This window comes from Filicampus tigris, chromosome 6 (assembly GCF_054856515.1).
Source record: "Filicampus tigris isolate MCC_2025a chromosome 6, RoL_Ftig_1.0, whole genome shotgun sequence".
Lineage (NCBI taxonomy): Eukaryota > Metazoa > Chordata > Actinopteri > Syngnathiformes > Syngnathidae > Filicampus > Filicampus tigris.
Genome location: NC_141222.1, coordinates 18831004 through 18856817, shown reverse-complemented (window position 1 = coordinate 18856817; position 25814 = coordinate 18831004). Strand labels below are relative to the sequence as shown.

General features: G+C 41.3%; 1 protein-coding gene across 8 annotated transcripts in view; it reads right to left on the bottom strand.

The window, feature by feature from the left end:
• The window catches only part of lef1 (lymphoid enhancer-binding factor 1), a 63337-nt gene that overhangs the window by 18764 nt on the left and 18759 nt on the right, over positions 1-25814 (bottom strand). For all 8 annotated transcript variants that reach the window (XM_086032242.1, XM_086032238.1, XM_086032243.1 and 5 more), the window contains exon 4: positions 2078-2207. In XM_086032242.1, the coding sequence (XP_085888368.1) occupies positions 2078-2207 (130 nt within the window). The remainder of the gene's footprint in view (positions 1-2077; positions 2208-25814) is intronic.

Here is a 25814-nt window from a genome sequence, read left to right as displayed (position 1 = left end):
GGAGTTCATCGTGAGCGAAAAATATAGCTGAATGCATTGTTTACGTTGTTATAATCCGCCCCTGGCCAAAACCTTTCCAGTTGTCTTTTTCTAACCGCGACTACCGCCGCCGATGGTATGGAGGGGTATTACATCTCACGCATGCACAGAAGGTACTTTCAAGGTCAGCGTCGCTGTCTGTCGTTGCGGTGCATTTGTCCAGCTTGACGTGCCGACAGCCGGCCCGACGCCACAGGGCGTAAGCGTCGGTCACAGTTGGCCAACGTCAGGCCTATCTAGGCCTTTAAAATGCTTTCATCGTCTTTCTGGGCACTCGCCAGTGGCTCATCGGGGCAGGACGAGTGCTGGCTAATTTGCATGAGACAGCCTAGAAAGGGCTGATTTCAGCAAGACAAGAAAGAGGGTGTGTTAAGTATGCGTCAGTTATAGATCATTTGTGGTATTTTGATGACACGTGGGAAAAGGTCTTCAATTGTGACTAAAATGCATAATATATGCACGCTTGATACATCTACTGTATATAGAGTATTTCTGTAACAATAATGTGATCTCCTTAAAGGCGTCAAGTTTGACGGGCGGAATAAAAGCGGAGCTCTGCTCTTCTCTGAGCACTTGTCACCAGATTGCGGCAAACTTCATCAACTGTACGTGACAACGACGTTTCTGTTCTGTTCCGATCGACGCAAACTATTTCCTGCTTGTAGAATGCCTCTGAAGCCCGATTCCTCTGACATATGTGGAGCAAGCACAGTTTTCTTTAGACGTCTCAGTTGCCTTCATCTCACTTCCACCTTGTTATTTATAGACGCTCCCTCAGAACCTCATCATCATCATCGCCAACATCCCCGTCTGATCACTCTGCCGCTTTTCAAGTGGAAGAAGAAAGGTGAGGGGGAGAAAAAGAAGAGACAAAAAGGTGCAGGGGAGCAGATGAAAATAAAACACGACGGAGGCCTCGCCTGCCGAGCGCGGTTGCGGCGCCGAGCGGCTGTCAGCTCGGCTGGCTTGATGTTGCTACAGAGAGACGCGAGGGGGGATGGTGGGAAGGAGGGAGGGAAAAGGGCAGCGCGACGTCCCACAGGCGCCTTCAAATGAGTTTGGAGCAGGAACCAAGGTAAAGACGGCTCGGATGTGACAGTTTGGGAGTTTTTTGACGGCGGACGCCAAAGTACACTCGAGTTTATTTATAGCGACTTCGCCCTTCAGCCTCTCTTTCAACTCGGGAAAACGTCAAGGAAAGAGTGGAAGATCACTTTTCGGTTAGTTCATTAGTTATTTGCATCAAGACATACTGCAAAGGTTTACAGCAAATCACTGTGTGTTGGTTGTCATCACAAGATCGGTTATATTTTAAGATATCGGCCGATCACCAAAAATGAATGAAATTAGCGCAGATCCCTGGATGTTTGCTGTTGATGTTTGTAATGTTTATATGTTATGAAATATTTTTGGGTATAATTCAACCGCATTGACCGATTCACTTGAAACGAGACACGCTAACAACCAACAGTGGAGGCCAACGAATGTTTCCTGTATTGAATTCTCAAAATGAAACACACTTTATTCAAGAGGGGATTGTGGGTGTTAAAAAGAACCTGTACGTTGCCTTGTTGTGTTGGGGGGAAAAAAACACTTTTCCATGAACGCCAAGGCGTTTTACCTGCTTGTCCTCCGTGTTGTTTGCCGTTCTATATACAGTAAACTGAACTAAAAGAGACTAGGGGGATGAAGTGGACCTTTTAATTTTCCATCTCTGGAGGTAGTATAAAGAGATATAACAGAAGTGCTACACTGTCAGTGTACAGGTTTATTTTGGAATTTTCAATAAAAGCCGGCATTTTCAGGCTAAACAGGGGGACGGATTTGACCTGGAAAAGTTCTGGAGGTAGTATCAGAGTAACAGAATGCTGACGCTGTACAAGGGTATTCCACAAGCTGCAATTTACAACACATTTCACACTGCCATCACAAAATGTTCAAAGCTACCATTTTTGCTCCTCTGCTCAGTTGGAATTTGCCCAACAGTGTCTATAGCGGAATTCTGCGATGTCGGAAACAGGGTTGCGTGTTGCCTTACCTTGTGGTTTGGTATCCTGCGGGTGATGGCCGGAATGGGAACCCGGGGCGAAGTGCTCGTCGCTGTACGTGATCAGCGGGGTGAGCGGGTGGACGGCATGGGACGGCTGCACCACGGGAACTTTGTTGGACTGTGCAGGAGAAGATGAAACCATCAAAATTTGACACCACCATACACCAGGATGCATAAGTATTGTTTTAAATTTTCGGTTCTATATCAGATGTATTATATTTTATTATTTTCTATTATAAATTTTATGTGGGCAGTTTCGCTCATGTCACTGCCTTATAAAAAAACCCACATTTTTTTCAAAATATTTTGGGGTTAGAGTTAGTTTGGAGTCAAGTTTCACAGAAAAACATCAAATAGCATTTTGTGACTCGGCAAAGGTTGACTGTCCGACACGGGAAACTGCAAACTTTGTCGTGAGGCCTTTTGGACGGGAAAAAAAAATGGTCAAATGGGAGTATGCCGGAGAGCGGGATGCAAAAGCGAGGGATCAAAGGTGGTCATTAGCCAGTGAATAAGGGGAGTTCATTGCAGAGCAAGCGCTGGGGGGACGTTAGAGAGGATGAGAAAGGTGGGGGAGGCTTGGGAAGAGAAGAGAGACGTCTGCAGCAAAGGGTGGACTCAGCAGCCCACACCCCCCCTCCCTTCCCAATATCATCGCTGACTCACAGCCTGCCTTCTGACAGTTTAAATAGTCCTGAGCCAAGCCCTGAAAAGTTGTGGCTGGACCCTCCCCTCCTGTGGCTCCCCCACTCTGCAAACAGTGTTACATGCTTCAACAGCCATGGACACATGGTAGCGCTTAGACATGCTAAAAGTACGCTGCACAAATGGAGCCCAGACCTGCACAGGACCACGCCTTCATCTCCACAGGATGCAGATTAACAAGATAGTCGTCCTTAAACTGCAATTATTTTCTCAACTGCAGATGGGTGACGGAAATATTACAATTGACGTCAAGTGAAACTAGAGGTTAAAATAATGTATATATATATATATATATATATATATATATATATATATATATATATATATATATATATATATATAAAATCGAGTGATGTTCGATTGATCGATACCACTTTTTTTTTAGACTGATATCAATATGAGTATTCACTCTTTCAGAACTCACCGATACCGAGTGCAGATACCGCTTACTTTTGATATTTAAAATTGTATTTAATACAATTCCCAAAAATTGTGAGCAAAGTCCTTTCCTTCTGACGTAGATGATGGGATGATTCGCCAGTGTGTCAGACTTCCACAGTACAGCGTCAACTATTGCAAAGGAGGACTTTTTTTGCAAAGGAGATTTTTTTTCCTTAGGTATCGGTGGCTGTTATCAGTAGTCTCCATGAGTACATGATACCTTGTAATTAGCCCGGTATCGACCCAAATTATCGATATCCAGTATCAGTACTCACCTATCCCTACTAAAAAGGAATAAAATGAACTTTAGGCAAAATTCATGTAGCTTGGTTGGACATTTTGGTGTTTAAATAAACAATGTTTTGCCTCTTTTGTAAGAACTATGTGAAAGACTGGTAGATTTATTTCCTCAATGTGTTGTTGTACGATGGTCTCCCATCTCTTGACAGCGAGATGATGAGAGCAGTCACTAAAGAACACTGTAAAAAGCGCTTTCAATAAATGTAAAGCAGGCAGAAAAAAATACCGTTGTGGCGAGTCTGGAACGTATACATAGTAATAAACAGGCGTTCACTACATTCAGTCCAGAAAACAAGGCAGACCGCGAGGAACCCAGCAGGTAACAGGGACTCACACAACGGCCCACGTCAGAGTTCACTAACCGTCATTAATGACACGAGTTCATTTTTACAGCATGTGGTAGGTGCTTCTATTTTGGCCAGCAACAGAGTTAAAAAACCGGGTCAGCAGTCAACTCTTGTGTTTCCAAACCATTATCAAGCCAAGGCACATATTTTACATCAGACAAATCTCATGGTGCACAACCAAAAAAAAAAGTGGACAAGCAGGTCAATTCTGCACCTTCCGGTATCTAGTGAAAGAGTGTTTGATTGTTCTGCCTGTCACTACATGTCATTCGCGTAGATTATTTGTAGTAAATAAACAATTTCTGGTCAACTTAAGTGATAAATTCCCAAGCACACCTGATGATCTCTCACGGCACAGCGGTTGAGAATCACTGCTCTATGTACTGAAGTAATTACACTTAGTGCCTGTTTCTTTTGAGTTTATTTGAGGGAGGCGTTTATTTGTCTTAAGTAGATGACACCCCAGGCCACTAATTTGGTGCACGCTGTCTATTATGGTATGGCAATAAAGTTCTTTTTATATATCTTTCTTTGTTTTGGTGTTGCTTTAGTGGTGGAGTGCCAAGGCGACATTCCAAAGTGCTTAGCGGCCGAGGCTAGCCAGCGCTTGCTCGCCCAATCCTGACACATACACGCACACACACATACACTTGGACTCAGGGGTGACTGGAATGCGTATATTTCCCAGAACCCCTCGCAGACTGGCACAGCGCTCAATCCGTAGACCCCCCACCTTCTGGGAACGTCCCGAGCGGGAACACAACGCTGCTAGCGTGCGGCGTACAAGCTTGGCGACCACATGACGCTGTTGGTGCGCCACTCTCATTACTGGGCGGAAATGGGGCGGCTCCTCCAAACACACTGGTTGGAAATTTTTCTCGCCTTTTTCCTTGTGTTCTGTATAAGCTGCACCAACACAAAACGGGGTGCATGGAGTCAACCCAGAGGATTTTTGTGTCGTGTCAGAGTTGTATGAAATGCAGCATGCAGCACCACGATGTCTGGGAAGTGTGAAGTTTTATTCCCGAAACTCACTCCTCGCATTCACTGTCACTGTTCTGTATAAATGGCAGCGACATGGAATGTGGCAACAAAGTCAAACTGGCAAATTTCCATCTAGGTACAGCGGTGCTTTGAGATTTAATTTGTTCCATGGTCATGCTTGTAACTCAGAACGCTCGTATCGCAAATCATCTTTACCAATTGAAATGAATGGAAAAGTCTTTAATCCGTTCCTGCCTCCAACCCACAAAAGAACAAAAACTGTTGTAATATGTTTTTTTCTACTGAGAAAAAATAGCACTCTATAATATTGTACTTCATAAAACATACAGTAATGACAATTAAATATAATTTTAAAAGAATGAATCCGTTTTTCCCATCAATTGAATTCTGCTCCTTCCTTCTAGTGTGAACGCTTTGACCACATGGGGACAGTATGACACAGACAGATTCAGGTTTCAGTTTTTTTCCAACAAGCTGCGTACAAGTTTAAATAACATAGATGCTAATTATCGTTAGCAATAAGATAGCGTACTGCAAAGCTAAGCTATAATCCCAAGGCACCACTGTTGTAGATAGTTGTAACAGAGGCAGGATGCTGTGTTTAAGGACATTCTACAATATAAAGACGGACAGGCACTCATTTCTCAAATCCTTTTTAGTTGAAACCAATTAAAGTTCCACCAAAACCATCCTCAATCTTACCTATCCCCTTCAACACCGCTCCTGAAAGCTGGCATTTTCCTCATTTTTCCTTTGGTGACTGTGAAGGCAAGGACTTTTCTGAGTTTCTATCAGAAGCCATGACGACGGCTGCGTGTCAAACTAGTTTGACATTCACGGTGTCTGACATGGTCACACATACAATTATCTGATTGGAGGATGTCGTGTCGCCGTATGAAAGCACAATTATCTTCGCTCGGTTCTATACAAAAGGCACAATGCTGGATTCCTTCTGTAATTTTACAGAAACCCTGTGAAAAAGAAATATTATTCTACCTCCGCACAGGTGAGCAAGGTTGTCTGATAAAGGTGACAGGCTAATCCTTTAGCGTGGGAATCTCAGACCTCACTTAAGGATGGGGGCAGGCTTATTAGTAGGCCTATTAACCCTAGAGGGGGGCGACCGGTACGTGCCCTCACCAGGGGCTACGCCTGCACTGAGGTTCGGCGGGCTGTGGGAATAAGATAAGAAGTGGCTGGATTATTATCTTTTTAGCTGGGGGTCAGTAACATTTGTTCAAACAATCCAGGTTGAAGAGGACAGCGACACCTACAGTGAAAGCAGAAGCCAGGCCCACACAGCACCGAAGCACGCATTTGTTACAGCTTGTCAGATGGGATTTCAGTCAGCTTGTTAATATACGGCCGCCCTATTGTGGTGAAGTCAAGCGAGGAAAACGGTCAGGCCTCTGTGACCAATACACAAATTTATGGATATTTGGGTGCACATTTGCAGCCACATCAGCCAATTGACAAGAAAACAGCGGAGCACAACAAGTACAGGGATCTCGGTTTTACAACGGAGCTCCGTACATACGACGGCAAAATAACCCCAATTTGTCCTTAGATCGTTTTTCACTACTCTATTCTTTATTCTTGTGCTCCAACAGGATTTTTAATAAAACAAAAAAGATGATAATATTACGCCACACAAATCCTCATTGACGCAGATTTAAGTACTGTAATACTATACTGAATGTAGCAAAGCATCCCCGGAACATACGGTTCTGTTTCAAGAAACTTCTGCCAACGGGCAGTACATTTAACACTAGAATGCTTTGATCGTCTTGAGGTGTCATTGTAGGTCACAGTCTAAAACGTTTAATGTACGTGTAAAAAAGCTTTCAGTTGCTTGATGCCAGAAAACTGCAATGAATCGTCACCAAACTTCACATCTCCACTCATGCCCACTTTAACCTCTGAAAATATCAAAACAATCGTCACAGTATTTGTGATTTTATGGGCATTAAGCTTTTTGTCTCCCCATAGACGTTCACTCGAGAGAAAAACAAATAACATGGCCTAATGTTCGTTTACTACAACCGATCATCACCAAACCAATCAATTGCGACATTTACTGGCACGCCATTGCCGTGTTTTACTTTTAATGAAAATCATGGAAAGTATGACCACGTAAAAAAAATCTTCAAACCTCCTGTTATGTTGCGGATCAAATGGAACCGTTTGGAAAATCTAGGGGGAAAAATGCATTAAACATAATACGCTGGCCTCTTTTTAATATTAAAAAAATTGCATTACGTTATGTGAGATATTTTTTTATTAAACATTACGGCGGGTCACATTGACCCATAAACATTGCTGTTAAATGAACACAACAGGAGGGTTAAGCACTTGTATTCATATCGATGTGCTTGGGTTAGGTCAACGTAATTTATTATGGTTAATTTAACTTAATCACTAGGATCGAGTCCAATTTAATTTATTTGAGTTCAATAAACTTGATTTATGGTTTTTCAGTGTCGTAGAGTTTATTTATAGAGGTTTGGCCTATTAAAACTAACCCAGGTAAAATTCACACCTACAGACAATTTAAAGTCTAGTAAAGACAGGTACAGTGAGAACATGCTAACTCCACATAGGAAGGGCAATTTGAATGCACATCCTCATCCTCTCATCCACACGTGTTATGACGTCTCAGCATTGAAACGTGATTGCCTCGTGTCATTTCAGCATGAATGAATCTATTAAATGTGAAGGCGACCGGATTTCATACAAATTCGGCTTGATTTAGTCATGTCCATCTTACAAACATGAATTTATTGATTACCAGTTACATGTTAGATTTAGGTAAATGAAGGCAGTCAATATCATTTTTTTGGTGTAAAAGGCCACTATTCTCAATTTTTAAAAAAGCCTCGACAATCAAGCAGCATGGGAATCTGCCATCCACCGCCAACTCCCCGGCTGTTTATGAACCAGCTCACATGCTTTCCGCACACTCCATTGTCGCTGCAGGCGTGAGGAGTCCTCATTGCATATAAATTACAGAAGTGGGAAGTGATTATTATAAAAAAAAAAAAAAAAAAATCTCCCCCCTTCTCTACTCAGCAGCAATTGTATAATAGAGTACAAAAGCTGTGCTGTGAGACGAGGGGGGAGAAGCATGTTACTCAACGCTGCACGAACATGTTTGTGGATTCATGCTCGGCAACTATCGCAGGTAGGCTGGAATCTTGAGCTGTAAAAAACAAACAAAAAAAGGGACAGAGAAAGGGAATAAAATGTACTATTTCCTTCTCCACCCCAAATGGAGCCGGTGTGCCAAATGTGTGGTTGCCCGTGCTGCAACATTCTGGAGCGGCTCCCGCAAGGAGCCGGCTCCTTGCCAGCTTCAGTTCCGCACAATGAATTTCCCTTCAAAAACCACATCTGAGCACTTCTGTTTCTGAAGGGCCAGCCAACGCTCGATAGGAACGTCCAAACTCAATGTTTTCCTTGTCAATCCTGGTCGCCTCGCCTCTCGTTCTCTCGTGGAAAAATACGAATAGAAAGATCCCCCAGCCTATTATTTCTCCTGAATAAAAAAAAAAAAAGGGGGACCTCCAGTATGGTCGCCCTTCATTGCCACATTCCAGTGGCTGGAAGTAATGTTTATGGATTTAAAAAAAAAAAGATGTATTTGACTTTACTACTGCGTTAGTGTAGGTTAGGGACGGACCAGTATTCCCCACCTTTTTTCCGCCAGGGACAGACTCACGCCGGTCGGAAGCAAATCACATCCATACATCCATCCATCCGTCCATCCAACCATCCATCCATCTATCCATCTAACAATGTCTGAATGTAAATTTTCAAAATGTTTTTGTGAAAAGGTACTGTAAAAATAAGGTGGCTTTTACACAACGCCATTCAAGCGACGTCACTGATAGTGTAATGGTTCATTTGCCTAATTTGCATATTCCTCAAGATCTAGTTTTCTCCAGGTAGTCCAGCCTTCTCCCACATTCCAAAAACATACAGTACATGTTAGGCTCATTTAAGATTGTAAATACCAAAGCCTGGTGGTGTGTGCCCTCTCACACACTCATACAAATGAGGAAAAGGCTATCAGAAATGGAAGGGCTGATAGGTTCAAGAGACAAAATTCAGATTTTTGGGCTTTCATGTGGCCCAATTTGGATGTCCTACATTCCTCAGATCGGAGCAGGGCCTCTTTCGAATGTGGCCAAAAATCCGTCCGGAACGGAGAGCGATTGGATCTACCCTGCTAATGCAACCCCGACTTCAACAAAAACACGTACAGTCAATCAAAACAACAGTGAAAGCATGGATCTTTAAATAAGCGAAATGATGATGGCGCAAACGGTAAAAGTAATGCAGTGGGTAAATTCATTGTATGCAACGAGAAATATTTTCAGCATTGATGAATGATTCAGGGTTCTACATGAACCCAAGGCTTGCTGACGCTGGCCCAATTGGGCCAGTACAAATTTAATAAATAAATACGATGAAATGAACATGTTCTTGCTTTTTTTAATATTCAATATTTTGAATTTTATTCACTAAAATTGATCCCAAAAATAATACAGTATAAAGATGCCAAATATGAAATAACCACTGAAACTTAACATGTTATATCATGAATATACGAGGCCAGTGCCAGTTCTGGCAGGGCCACCACCAAAAAAGGCTTAATGTCGGAACCAGTCATTGTTTACTTCAGTGTTGCTACTATCGCTTGTTGACAATTTTGTGCTGTAAATGTAAACACTGTGATCCAAGCGCCAAATTGAAATTGGCCGCAAAGTGGAATTACAGCATAACCTCCACAGGCTTCGTCTCTGCACTTGGCAAGAACAAGAGTGTGCTGGGAAAACCACTGCTTGGTTCCTGCAATAAAGTTGCAATAAAATGATGTAATGGAGGAAAACTCATGAGAGCTGCTGTGATGAGCACACCCACCTCACACTTCGATACAGTGAGATTTTGTGAATCTACTCTGCTGAATTTGTAAATTTGCCCATTTGTTTATTGATTATGGTAATAGACGGAATATGTCAAAAGTGCATTTAAAAAACACAATAGTATAGTCCCAAAATTTTAGCTTTTGGCAGAATTAATCATATCAGTTTTAGGAATCTAGTTCTCACACTCCAGCCTCTACACCACCATGGGGAAGACTAAAGAGCTGCCAAAGATGTCAGGGTCAAAATTGTAGACCTGCACGAGGGTGGAATGGGTTCCAAAACCATCAGAAAAAGGTTTCGTGAGAAGACGATGACTATTGACGCCGTTATTACCAAGTGGAAAACCACCAAAATGACAATCAGGTAAGGGAGCTGCCTCAAAGTACACTGCGGGAACGTGTTAATCATCTGAAGGCAATTGGGGAGGAAGACGGTTGTCGACCCGCTGTGCTGCAATGGACATAAATCTTGCAGTGCCTGCGTAGTCCCCCGGCTTAGGAGGAAACATGTACAGGCATGCATTAAGTTTGCCAGTGAACATCAGCATTTGACTTTTTCCGGATCCTTGTTGTGGATAAATGGCACTGGAGGGGGTAGTATCAGAGTCTGACTTAATGGGTTACAGTACCGTAAATGCAATATCATGCCTTTGTTGGGTTTGTATAAAAATAAAATTCTACATCTGGCATTCAGCAATTTTGCACGGATGAAAGAGTGTTAAATTATGTTTATATCAGGTTCTCCTACTACAGCTGAAGGCAAGTTCAATTCAAGACTTTTTAATTGCATTTGAAATTAAACTTAAGACCAACTTCACAATGTTCCCACTGTCCCGTGTTGTCCATAATTGCTTCGGTACATAAATGGCGTGCATCTGTTCTTGAGACTCCTGACTGAAACCACATCACTGTTTCGTTGCTTCCGCTATCGTGGTTGCACGATGTTGCCGTGAGAGTCATTCGGTCAATTGTTTTTTAAAGGATATTCATTTATTTTGACATGCGAGACTATATACGACCATAACATTTAATATTCATGTGTTAATGCCTTATTTTTGGATTCGTGAAGGTTTTTGAAGGATCCACAAGAACTCCGTTGTATATACTGCGGAGGTTGGAGTGTGTCAGGTTTTCCCAGAGAAGCAGTGACAACATGGTGCAAACTAGAGCATCCCATCCTCCCCTCCTCCCCTCCCCTCTTTGAAAACCAGTAGAGACCAACCTGAGGAAGCTTAAATAAATAACCAATTAGCATTTTGTGCAGCGGGTTGAACCCCACCAGCTTGCACGTACGGCTAACTAGGGAACCATCTATTGGCAGGGACAGCTCTTTGTCCAGGGGGCTTAATGTAACCAAACCCAATTAATGGAGAAGAAAGCCCCGCCGCAAGCGAGGTGCGGAGGAGCGCCACGAGCCCGGGGGTAATGAGTGGAACAAGCGGAGCCGAGCGTTGGGACCCGAGTGGAGGAGGCTACGAATAACAGGAAAAGCCTGCCCTGGAGACAAATTTACATCTGTGAAGACACCCCCTGATCTCCCGCCTCTCTCCCTCTCTCTCTGCATTTTAATCATAAATCCTGCACGCTAGTCAAGAATTGATGCTGAAGGGAAGCGCTGACACTTAAGGCCGAGGCCAGTTGAAGGAAAAAAAAAAGTACAAAACATATAAAAGGGGATGAAGGATCAAGTCATAAACTCCCAAGTCATTTGGATTTGCTGTAATACGTTTGACTAACTTTTACAGCTCAACATGGTCTTTCTTGGGATCCAAACCTACAAAAATACATCATAGGATAGAAGCTAATGAGCAAAACAAAGCAATGAGCTCTAGCAGTGGCAACTGTACATGACTAATTGTTATATGAGCAACAAAAAGACAACAATGAGACTCAGCAGCATGACGGTACAGTATACAGTATATAGGTGTCAACTTTGGGCAACTTTACATGAACACGCAACAAAAATGGAGCAATAATAGTCAGCAGTATTACCATATAATATACATGCAGGTATGAAAAGGCAGCGGTATACAATAGACAAGGCTGGGTGATGTGGCTGAAAAGTGTATCATGATGTAATTCATATCGATATTATATTGATTTTTTTTGTTTATAAGAAGATGTGCATTGAACAGAAAACAGCAAGAATAGTCAGCAGCATTAGACATGAGGTGCAATTACATATGACTGTGAATGAATGCTATCGTACCGTATATCAGGAAATGTCAATGGGAGCAAAGTACTCACGACCAGACAATCACGCACAGCCTCAACGGCCAAGTTGGACCGACCAAGTTTCATCTCCTCACATCACTCACTAGGCTACACCCCTTAAAGGAACACATACAAAGACTACACAACACCACTAGTTGTTGTGTTTGACTTTTTGTACATTGCGCTTGGGCACGGAATGAATTAAAGGAGAATTCAAGGTATGGTTGTATTATGCAGACATTCATGGCAATTGGAAATGAATATTTCTTACTTTATATGCAACAAAAGGCAGCAAGAATAGTCAACAGCATTACTACATGCTATTTACGTACAGGAGTATTGGATGTACCATCATAACTGTGCGACGTACGGTGATACATTTCAGGCCCTGACCCACAGTTTGAAAAGCCATGGTGTGTTACACTCAGTATAGTAGTGTCAAGCGCGGTCACGCTCCATGGCATGCCTTGAATGAGTCTACACGCAAGCACAAAGGCGCTATTAACAGCCGAGTGTCTCCAACAGCACGAGATGGATTACCCATCATCCTCCAGCTGGCAGGAAGCGCGTGCGCTCCCAGCAAACCAATCACGCTTCCATCGCTCTCTCTGTCTGTCTGTGGCACCGATGATCTCAACGAGGATAATTTGTGTGAAATGCGCCTGCCCCAGATGAAAAAGGCTCAATCGGCTTTATCAAAACAGTGTTTCCACTCTTAATTTTTTTATGTCACAGAGCTTCTTAATGGGGGGAAAAAGTAACTTCAGGGTACAGAGACAAAATGGTATGAAAAATCCAGCTGCTTCTCAGCGAAGCCACAGTGAGTCGACGAGAAAGTCTTGATCTGTTTCCCGATTCTTCAGTGAGTTTTTATTACATTGATGATACTACTACTACTAGTAAAAAAGATATATTTATATATGTATTAAAATAATATTAATATTTTATAATAGAAAAATACCTAAATATATAAATAAAATAAAACGTCAAATAGTACTATTATTTTGCGAAATAATTAATCAGTAAATATAAAATAATAAAACAGTAAAAAGAAAAACAAAATAAATAAATAAAATCTCAAATGAGTAACAGAAAAAAAAACAATTTTTTAAAAATATATATTTTATTTGGAATCTTGAACGTTCTGAACTCCTGTTTCCATACCAGTGTCATTAAAAAAACTCTTTTTTTTGGTTACTAAAGTGGATCTATATCTATCAATCAATATATGTATCTAAATCTATTGGCCAATATGCAACCGTTAGTCAAGTTGACAAAAATGAAATGAAAATTTTAAAACTATACACCCCAAGTCACTAGTGATTTTCTTTTTAATACTGTCAATCCCTGCATATTCGTGGTTCAGCACCCGCGGATTTGCATATCTATTCATTTTTTTCGATTGTAAAAAAATCGTATTGTTTTTTATGGATTTTTGGCCCTAGTTGACCAACACTGAGTGGAGTGGATGGCCTGTGGGGGGACAGCAGGTGTGGCGGTCTGGCAGAACCGAGGGCGAACTGCGGGACGTTCACCGTGTGGTGGGGCACGGGCCTTATTATCACAGCGGGGCCCAGTCACATCAAAGGAAAGGTCGGGAAAGGCCCAACATTGTGCTCCAGTGCCGCCGTCGACTAAGTACGCAAGCTTACATGTAAACACCAAATGGAGGACCACACACCTACGCACTTATTTGTCGAATAAAAGGGAGAGACAAAGTGCTGGTAGCTTTGGGACACGCGAACCAAAACCACAACTAAAAATCAAAGAAATCTTTTTCATTTCAAAAAACAAACCAAAAGCAAAAATGTGGTTTGGGTAAAGAGTGAAAAACATGCCATTTTAATGTGGCTAGCAGTGCTCTAAATTGATAGCACAGTCACCACAGGTGGTTAGCAAGCTCTCTAACAAATCAAATAGTCAAAATCATATACTACGTATATGTATCAACAATATTGTTGTTAGTATTTTGTTTCCAATGCATTAAAAGACACTCACCCAAGTGCTGGACTGACGACAGGAAATACTTGTTGCATAGTTTTAAAACTAACTAACTTGCTTGCTAGCTAGCTCGCTAAAGTGCTAGTTTTTGGATTGTACCAGTATTGTGTTGTATTGTATTGCAGTTTTGTAGTGTGCATACCTACAGTAACTATTGTTCGTGTAATATTTTACTACTGTAACTACTCATTAAATAATGTTTTAAGTAATTACACAGTTATCTAGCTAGTTATCTATTATTTTGTGTAGTGTATTGCAAAGATTTGTAAGTCAATCGAATTAACCATTATAAATCATTTTGTGTAACTTCCTAGTTTTAAAACCAAATAAGCTAGCTAGCTAACCAATTACCATTTTTTGTGTAGTAAACTGCAGTTTTGTAGTTTAGAGTAAATAGAAATTAGTAGTAGTAGTAGTAGTGCTAGTGTAAGCAAGTTTGGATCTGGTATATTGCATAACATTGTAAACCAACTAACAAGCTAACGGACTAACCAACTACGTAGTTTTGTAGAGCATATTGCAGTTGTACGTAACTACGGAACTTGATTAACGAAGTGTTTTCATCCTTGTGCAGTTTTGAAATTACTGAACTAGTTTTTGACAAATGCCTTCGTTTTTTTTTTTTATACAAATGAATGAATTAGCTTTTGCAAATCTGTTGCATAGTTGTGTAGTTTGTAACTGGCTATTTACAGTAACAAGCTTTTGCGTAATTCTTAGCTTACTTTCATTGTTTAAAAACTAACTAACAAACTTATTTTTGCATAGTTTTGTCATTTACTGCAACTTGTTTAGTGTCTACTAACAACTGTAACACATGTATTCATTATTCATTGATTTAATTATAGATATTTAAAAACTGAAAATACTAGGCTTTTCTCGCTGCATGTTTCCGTCGTGGTAATACAGTATATAGTTGCTCCATGTTTTACAAGGCAACCACACAAAATCATAAAGAGTTCGATAGAACTTTAAGTATCACTTCAATTTGTTTTGGTTTTTGGCAAATTAAAGGGTGAGGAACAAAACCCGGTCTAGACTGCTGGCTTCCGTCTACTTTGGGCTTGGTGGTTTTGTCGGAACACCGCATTCAGTCAGCGTCGCATGCATTGAGCATGTCAAACAATGCCGGAAAACTAGCAAAAGGAATGTGCTCAAATCATACAGGAGTGCAATATGAAACAGATGCACATCTCAGGGGGGCGTTAGCTGCATTTAGGCCGCATCAATGGCTAATTGCCGCGATCGAGTGCATGTTTTCAAGCACGGGGAATTTTAATCTGAGAGCCTTAAATTGGATCTCCTCTGCAAAGCTCGACCACGTGCACGGAGGAGGGAAATGTTTGGAGCGCATTGGCGTTTTCTCCCCTGATTCATTTGGTGTTATTTATAGAAACGTTGCATTAGCAGCAAGGCTGAGTGAGCTGTGGCGCCGCCTTACACATTGAACGAGGCCCCGAGAGGTGTACCAAAATAAAAATGGCAGCACCAGCAAACTAGCATGCTAGCCTTCGCACAATAGGAGCCAAGTGTTTTGAGTGTCAACCAGAGAAGAGAAAAAAAGATGTCTTAACATTGTTTCCCAATTCTTAAGTGAATATTTTATACATTAAAATCAATTGTAAAATGTGAATACATTACATATTATGTTAGAATAAAAAAATTGGATGAAAAGTATTTTCTAAATTTGTTTTGAAATTGCAAAGGAATTAAAAATTACTACATTTTAACATAATCACATAATTTCACTATTAATTACAATAATAATAATAATAATAATAATAATAATAATAACTTTAAAATACTTCTAAGTCTTCTAACACATGATGATGTGAAATGAAATAAAATAATACATTTTTAAAATAATACAATATTCATCATCATACAAGTAAAGTTAATTTTGATTGAATGATTGTAATTATATATAAAAATAATACAATTATTATTATTTTATAAACTTCAAATAAAAAACAAAAATAACATTGTTATTTTGTAATACTAAAATGTCCTTGTTTCACAATGAAAATTGATCAATCAATAATTTTTCAAAATAAAATAAATATTTTATTTTTCAAAATTCATGTTAGAGTCTTGTTTTGTTTTTTGATTGTATTTTTTAAAAAAAATCCCCCCAAAATCCCAGCACAGTCTATTGTTAAATTAAGTGCTTTAATCTTAAAAGAGTGATATATAAATGAAAATGTTTACAACAAACTAACTCTTAAACAAGTTTTTATGATGAAAATTAAACACAATAAATAAGAAATAGAATAATATTAATATTACTTTAACATATTATATATATATATATATATATATATATATATATATATATATATATATTACATATTGTTAAAATTTAAATTGTTTAGTTTTTTTTTTAAATTTTTTATTTTTTTCTGTGATTTGGAATGATTTATTTCTCTAACTCCACATGTAAATAGAACTGGCTAGCACAAGCTAATTACTGTGCTAGCCTTCTCTCAATAACAAAAGCATTGTGAACGAGGCTGCCTCGCACGCGACGAACAAGAGCGGATTTGCCTGCGACACCTAGATAGCGCGCACCCCCACAACCTGCCAGCACCACTTCCCTCGAGCCTCAGCTCGCGCCCAGGTATATTCTCAGTATGAATGGCTGTCACTTTGGATTTGGGAGCTCAGCATTGATGGGGTGGGAAAACCGAGTCTTGCAGGGGTCTCTTTGTGCGACTCTACCTGTGGAGAGGACAGCGCGGGACTAAGCTACGTTACACAATACACCTTTGGAGAGGAAAGGGTTTGGCCAGAGTTGGCTGTGAGCATATTTCAACGGCTGGGAAAAAAATGAGGGATGGATGGTGGGTTGGGGCGGGGTGCTTTTGGAACGAGAGACGGTATTGACCTAGTTTTCCGACGGATGCTCTCCCACTCACATGACGAGCCAGAATAGAAGTGACAAAAATATCGGCGGCTCAGCGAGCACGTCGTCTTCACGGGTGAATTACAAAGGGATCAGACGCACCGTGCGGGGGGTTTCGTCTGTTGGGGCAGGTCACGTGGAGCCCCTCAGGTGCCGAGACACCTGTGGCCCGGCCTCCGCCTGACCTTGCTACCCCGAAAGTCACATGACTAAAAATAGGTCTTTTCACCTCAAGGCATGCTATCACTTGGCCTAAAATGACTGTTCCCCCACAATGGCAGGGACCGCAACCTAGGGTCTGTGGGCCATACATGGAACTTGAGATCTGGCGCTGTCATGCAATCCTACAAACAAATAAAACCACAGATGAACTGTTGGTCATAAATTCTCATGAAATTATAACAAAAAATTACAACTATAGGAATACCGACATTTGAGATAAGCCATTACAGTGTTCCCTTGCTACGTCGCGGTTCGGTTATTGCGGCTACAGTTTATCGTGGAGTTTTTCATTTGTGACCCTAACTTCATCCATTGCGGGATTACCTCGCTATTTTTTGTGTTTTCTTTCTATTTTTCTTCCTTCTAAGTCAGACTAGTCCAAAAAAAAATGTTGATTTTTTTTTTCAGGGGAAATTTGCTTTACAAAACCCAAGAGGTCAGAGACCATGAATATTCAGCTCATCGCCCCCAAAATCACCATTCCTTCAGAGTTAGTGTGCCTTTTGGTGCTCTAAATCATTGTGGAAACTTAAAAACTTGTGAGTTGCCAGGACTACCATTCTTCTTTGTTTTCTAAATGAAACATAAAGAACTTCCGGCGGTAATATGTTAGTTAGTAGCATTTTGTAGTTTAACTGACTTGCTACTATAACTAGTTTGATTTGTGTATTGTGTATTTTGCGTATTTCTTCACTACTATTACAATTTTTTATATCAGCTAGACTTTTTTTTAAGTATCTCATTCACCTAGTGTTTTGTGTCGTTTTTGCGATAATTATAATAAGATGAGGATGATGATGCTTTTCCAAGCAGTATTCATGATGGTGGATCACATGGCGAACCTTCGGGCTTATTCACATGATGGACTGTACAACAATACCGTCAAGCTCACTCTTTTGGGTGTGTTTTAGGGGATTAAGTGGTAAAGACGTCCAACATCTGCCTTTCAGCCTGGAATTAGCCCTTAATCAGACCCTACACTTTCAGGGTCCCTGCTAGTATGTGAATTAGAAAAAAAAGCTATTCAGATCTGATCCCCCACAGCCTAACAAACGGCTTTTCTACTTCTCCGCAGACCTCAAGAAGCTCTTCAAGGAGCTCAGCTGAACACGTGAAGACCCCGCCCCCTTGTCAATTAGCTTTGCGATGGGTTTTTGTTGCGTGCGCGCGCGCTTCAATGCAAACAAAACAATGAGCGTGTACGACACGGTGGAGGACAACGTCTGCTTATCCACCCCCCATCCTGATAGTTATAAAGAGATGCTAATGTTGGCTTTTGGGAGCACAAAACAAAGTCCTTAAGCTCGGTCGTATGTCGCGGTAATGCTGCTGCACCTGATACCATAGATACAAAGCATGTGCCATGTGCACCTGCATCCCCGTCACTGGCAAAACCAAGTCAATACTAAAAAAAAGGACAAAAACAACAAACCAAATTGGGGATTTGGTGGGTTTTTTTGCACTGAAAATGACATCACAGTGGCTAAGGGCTCAGCTTGCAAACATCACATGAACCAAAAACCAAAAAACAGGTGAGCCATGATGGTGCCTGCACACTTTGGCACTGTGATGTCATTTTCAGTCGACAGCAAGTGGCAGTACAAGGCAAAAGAGACCCAGGAGATGGATAAAAACGGGTACATTTTTGTGCTTAATTCAGAAGACTTGTGAGCACGCATAGAACAAATTGTAAAGGACCTTTTGACTTGACTTCCCCTTTCTGCCTGGCGTCAAAGGCGTGGTCTAAATTATGCTCTGGGGCTGCTGTGCTCCATCAGGCACTGGATAAAAAGAATTCTGATGGGCTACAAAAATACAACCACGCCTGATTTTCATGACTAAATTTTCACTTTATTAATTTTCATTTATTATAACTTTTATCACTTTCAATTAGGTTTCAGTGACCATTGTGGTTTTTTGAGAGGGTACCAAAAATTTGATCACATTGCCTGCATCGCCAAAACCAACCATACAGTGCAGGCAATTTGGCATTGTTTTGTGGGCTAACTTTTAATGTAGCTGATTGGCTGTTTGTAATGACGGAGGCTGTCAGCGGGGTGCAGCGGTCGCATACATTTCATCGGCTTTCATCTGAGGTACAGAGGAGGGGGGTGGATTGATCTGCCGGTTTTGATGCGTTGTTTGATGACGGTCAGCTCAAAGTGGAGGACGCCTGTGTGATGTTTCGCCATCGTGGGACATAAAAAGCTTCACCTGCCTCCCTCAACCCTGAGCGAAGTTTATGACCCCCGGTAGGTTTGAAGATTCCCCGCTGAGACGGATGTCGATTTCCATTGATGCCACATAAATACATTCAGCAGCCCACCTTTATATTTTTTAAAGCCATGGCCCGCTTCCTCTTCGGCTTTGTTTCAACCCAACCCCTGATCATAATAGGACAGTATAGCTAATTTATTTAATGCGTGCATCCCGCGAGGAAAGCGAGCGCCTTCCATCAGCCAGAGAGAGCAAGAGAGCAGCTCGATGATCAAAAGAAACACGGAGCGTTAGGCGAGCTCGTCAGAGGAACTAATATATTCTTGCTAGATATCTAAGTGGGTTTCATCATCCTGCATCAAGTGACTGCTGAGGGGGAAAAAAAAAGAAAAATAAGGCCTTGTTCTCATGCCGGTGACATCAGCGAGCACAGAGGGGGAGCCGAAAAGATCAGTTATTTCCAGCAAATGCAACTCATAAGAGTGTCAATGCCAAGAAACGAGCATTTGCTCTAATGCTCGCGTGCCAAAAATAGCATTTTGCTAATTTTTATTGCTGTTAATTGTGTTAATGCAATGCAAGTTACCCAAGCCCAAACCAAGTCTGTTTTTCTACAATTACATCACAGAAACCGAACGATGGGGCAATGATGACATGGCATGGCCTCAAAGCGATAAATCCAAATGGGCTCTCCAATTTGAATCACGGTTGCATGATGTCACCTACGTCGCAGATGTATCAGCGATGCAAAAATATCATATCAAGTGAGCTTCACAACTAAAATTACATGAAGCAAAATTCAGCAGGCTGAATTGTTATTAGCAGTGGTGGAAGCTAACAGCTGATTTGATGCTAGTATAACATACAGTAAGAGTCCAACTAAAGATGCTGGGCTTTATTTTCGTAGACAGGCACACGTGACCTTGACGGAAAAACTGGCACATCTTTATTTTTGTGCCGGGGCAATTCTAGTTTACTATGTTTGGGAATTTGCGTGCTATGCCTGTCTGGACATTCCGGTGGACCAAGGGCTTTTTATTGCAGAATCCCGGAAGTAGACGAGATATTAGACCAGATAAAAACAGGTCTAAGTTGTGGTGCAGTTCACAAACGGATGCACAATTGGGAGTGAAGGCAGTCTGAAAACTTTACATCATCCGCAAGTGGATATCTTGCAGTTCCTTTTAAATGTACTTTGCTTGTGCCAATCTCCCGCATGGTGTTCACTCCCATAACAGCGCAAAAGCCAATTTCTAGCTGTGAAAAAGTCTATGAAAATACCATAAGAAAGAAAACTTTACTCATGCGCACAGTTAGACCGCGCTTTTGTACTAGACTTGCACTGGACACGAAAATAGGGCCCGAACAGCACTTTCTGGTATTTTGCATGTTTTAAAAAATGTGAGAATCTACAGTATGAATCAAATAACATACACACTAGTGTCCATTAGCAAATCAATTAATCTGTAGTATATTTATTTTTAAAGGTAATGTTGTGAGTTGAGTTTGAAATGATTTTGTGTTGCAGGATCAAATTTTGGGTCATCGCTAAGATTAAAACTACTGTAGGTAATGTCTCCCTAGATGCACATGCACAAGACAACCATTTTGAGCAATCACACGAAAATAACAGTTTGGTCTTTTTCCAATGTTGTGCTGTGTTAAGTGACGACATTGCAGTGTTAGAAGACACAATGGAGATGAGAAACATTCAAAGCTGCTTCGCTTTCCTCTCCAACTTGTTTTTTTTTTTTTTTCTCCTCCCTTCACTCCAGCCATAGAAAATTGGGTGCCCGAGGCAGGAAACTTGGCCAAGTTTGCATTTCGGAGCCGACTGCGGTGGGGCATGAGGGATAGAGATATGGCACTGGAGGATAGAGAGGGCCATGGGGGGGGGGGGGGGGGGGGGGGTGCAGGGCAGTGAAAGGTGGCAGTAGGGGACGGCGAGCGTTGGCTGGAGAGGAGGCCCACAATGGCAGGAGGTGACATAACGCAGCGTTTCGCAATCTTGAGTGAGCCACAGCACACAAATGTCATGGCACGTCACCAAACAAAAAGTGTCTGTTAAAAAGTGTTGCGCCACTATCACAGTTCATCATTCGCATCCCCGCTATATCGCAGCTTTTTTTGTGGAATGTATCTGTCTCTCGCTGGTTTTTAGAGTAGACTTACTGTAATGCCCTCACATATGGGAAAGGGGAGCCACAGTCGCCTATGCACTTTCCAGCCGTTTATTGAACATCAAGAGAACAGCACAGCACATAAACACAATGAACACACTCACTCAAATTTTCAGTTCACACAACATTTTTTTTTCCAGTGTGATCATCTCTCACACACACACAAATGGTGGTTGGGAATCATTGATTTAATGCATATGGGGTTATAACACAAAAGGCAACACATCTCATTAGCACGCCCCGTGGCCTCGCACCGCGCCATAAATATGGCTTCATCTGCAAGTGTAATCGCTCGCATTGTGCTGCGATTTTCTGCTCTGCTGGACGACAGCTCCCCCCCCATGAACACCCCCTTTTCCTCTCAAGTATCTGTTCCTGGCGAATCCAGCGCTGCCAAACCCTGGTGCGTCTCCCAGATTACAGGTTACAAGAGTCACTAATCCGGGTTGGGGTAGAATTACGTGTTATACTATATAGGGACAATGCACTTAAAACGGAGACTGGTATTCCTTTTGGATTTATTTACAGCATTCAATGTGGTGTGAAAGAACATGGACAAAGAAAAACCAGCAAAGCATCAACACCATCCAGCTAGCATGTACACAATCATGAACCCATGTAACATGAATGAATGTAATCAGGAGTTCCATTATTCAACGCAAATAAACCACCTTCACATAAGGATTATCAATAGTATTAGCTAGCATACTTAGCCTAAATAGTATGATGCCATAAAAAAGAAATACAGTCGACTCCCCACACTTGTGGCACATGCAGGTTCGCATTTGGGTCTTTTTTTTTTTATTAGGGATGGGGGAGGGTTGGTGGATGTTGTTTGATTGCTTCGTCATTCAACTTTTCAAACATGTAATGTATGTCTGTCTTTTTTATACACTTTAAATAACCGTTTTTTTTTTTGTTTTTTGTTATTTATGTATTATTTTGTTACATGTTCGAAATCAAGCAAGGAAAAAAAAAACTTTTCTGAAGAATTGTTTGGGTTTAAAATGTTTTATGTATTCCATTAGGGATGTGAATCTCTCCACAAAAGACAATTCAATATGGTTTTCAATATGTTGGGTATGAAACAATTCAAGAACGGTTCAATTTAAAAGCGGAACGATTCGATTCAGTTTGACTGAGTGGGATTTCGATTCAGTATGATACGGCTCAGTTTGAGAGGGTATGACTTTTTCGTTGTCATTTTACATACATTCCAATGAACTTGTCAGTAATGTAAATGTGCCATTTCCTTCTAAGATATCTCCCCAATAACAGACGATTTGATATGTATCTCCATATCGATTCGATTTGATGCAACGATTTTCCGGTTCAAACCGTTTTGGTTACAGCCCTAGTATTTATGTACCAGTGTTTTTCTTTTTCCCAAAGGTATTTCAAGTAGAATACACGGGCTACATTGAAAAAAAGGTTTTGTTCAATTTACTCAATTTTATTTTTAATTTACTTAGTCTACTTTTAAGTACTTAAGTACTTTTTTAAGAACTTAAAAAATGTATCTGGATCCAGATGATTTTATTTTGTGCAAGCATTTGACAAAATAAAATTGAATAAATTCAACACACCATTTTCTTTCACTGTACTAGTAGCAGCACCACGAGCAAAGAAAACATATATTTCAATTTCATGTACCACTACGCACGAGGTGCATTCAAGGACAACCGATAAAACAGGACTTACAAAACACAGAAGAAAAATCACCATCAATGAATTAAACCTAAAAATTAACATTGCTGATATTCCATGACATAGCGCCAAAGTAATACTTTCATTGCTTTGGCTTCAGCACAAAACAACAAATAGGTGTGTTTTTAAGCAAATAACAAAGTGGTGGTTCACTGTAATTGCCTCAGAACCGTGATTGATTTCAAACTCGGAAAGGGGAAAAGATGATGGCTAAACCCCCCCCCCCCCCCCCCCCCCCCCCCCCCCCCACATGCTAAAGAAAACCCCCTCCCTGCCTCTCCGGCACTCGCTAGCGCAGCCAAGACTCTCCATCTACTACGAGGCAGGAGGCTTTGAAGAGATCAAAGCCAAGGCCGGGAGCAGTTGCGCGCCCTGGGAATACGGGAGAGAGGCTTTCTGCTCCTCAGCCCTATTTTCTCGCGTCATGTCGGATTGCAGCTGTATTGCATTTCGCCAGTTTTCTTAATGCTCTTGGTTTTGACTTTGACATCAGTGCCCCCACAGCCCCCACCCCATCCCCCCCTTGGTTGCTTCAAAAACAAGGAGAGGAAGAGGAGGAGGTGTAGGGAAAAAAGTGAGCGGTGAAGAAAGCGGCAAGGAGCGGAGGTTACGAGATCTGCCGAGTGATTCCTATTTTCGCAACTCCATAATTGGCCGGTTCCAAAAGGGGAGGAGGGGGCGACATTTGTTTTCAATTGCGTTGCCGATATGAAAGGAGCGACAAACTTTTATGGGGTTCCCGAAAAATTGAAGACAGGCTTCTTTTCTTTCTTCCCCCGCACAGTCAAAGGGCAGCTTTTTTATGGGCGAGACCACACAAAGTGAAGCGACAGCAGAGAGAATTCGCCTCTTTTGTCCTCCCACAGCATTGTGTGGCATGGCCTCACCACCACGTGTCTGAATGTGTCCTATAGCCAGCCGTTAAAGCAGATATTCACAAATTGTAATGCATTTTATATATTTTTTCCCTACAAAATGGGAATATGAGCATTTCTTCTGTATGATTACATTTTAGCTAATATTTATGGTACCCAAAATGCACTTTAGCCTGTTGTAAATCATAACAATGCAGCATCGTAAAAGTGATTTGGATAATTTGATTCCTTCAAATTCACAGGGCATCTTTTTATGGGTGGGATTAGGAATGAACGATTTTTTTCCTCAATATTGGAATTGTTTTTCCAAGGTTTTCTTCCCATGTATTTTTTAACAAACACAAGCGATCAATTAAGCTGCATTACAATAATCAAATCAGATTTATTATACATAATTTTTTTGGTCTTATATCGTTGCTGTCCTGTGAAAAACACTTAAATCCACTTTTTAAAAAAAAGGCTTATTTTTATGTGAATGGTGCCTCCGTGTTACAGACATCGCATTAACGTGAAAATTAAAAATAAAAGTCCAAAATTGGACATACGTGTTTTTCACAGGACAGCGACGATATGTTAGTCTTAGGCAGACGGGCCTTTCGGCGATTACTATTTTTTCTGGCCGGACAAAAAGGTGGATAGTCGGACGGCAGAAGGGTACCCTGGCTGTAGGCGGTAGGCGATAAGCGGTCCGCAAATATTTTGTCAAATGCCCATTCGCATTCGGGAGACATTCCCGGGGTCCGGAGGACGAGAAGTCTTTTGAAAAAGACGGGCTAAGCAAGGACGGAAGTGGGTTTTCGTCCGTCCCTCTATTCGGCCCTAACCGGGCCAGGTATCGATTGAACGTGTTGTGTTGGGTTCTTTTAAAAAGCAAGACCACTGCATGTTCTCTTCTACGGAGCCACCTTCGTTAATTGCCTGCACAACGCTTTTCATGTGCTTCCCAGTAGTCACATTGCACATGCATACTCTGCTCTCGCGTGGTTCAACACATGTAACAACAACATGGATAATGCCACAGGTCAGTCAGGACGCCATTTCACTGAATGACAGAAACACGCACAGCCTGTCTCGTGTGTGTAATCCAGAATAGCAATTTTGTTTTTAGCATTTAGCATCTTAGCCCTTTGCATGCGAAGTATGTCCTTGTAAACCTGAAGCCATTAAAGCGTGGATTCAAAAACTGTAGGGCTTCCTATCTTGTCAAATGCCACCTGTTCAAAGTGGCCAAGCTTTACTGTTAGTGTTAACTGTTTTTTTTACCTCTGTGTGTGTTTGCGCACATATACTGTTTGCAAAGCGTCTTTGAGAAAAGCGCTATACAAATCCATCCATCCATCTATTCTCTGTACCGCTTATCCTTACTAGGATTGCGGCTACACTCTGAACTGGTCGCTCTGGTTTATTATTATTAATGGTAAATTGTCTTTCAGTTGTATAGCACTTTTCCACCTGTTACGGCACTCAAAGCACTTCACACTGAGTCCGCATTCACCTACTGATGGAGCAGAATCAGGAGAAACTGGGGGTTCAGTATCCTGCTCAAGGACACTTCCACATGGTCGCAAGTGTCGGGGATCGAACTCACAACCTCTGGGGGGTTAGGAGAGGACTACTGTACCACTGAGACATTATTATTATTATCATTATAACATTTAGTAATTTTTAACAACAACTTTGTA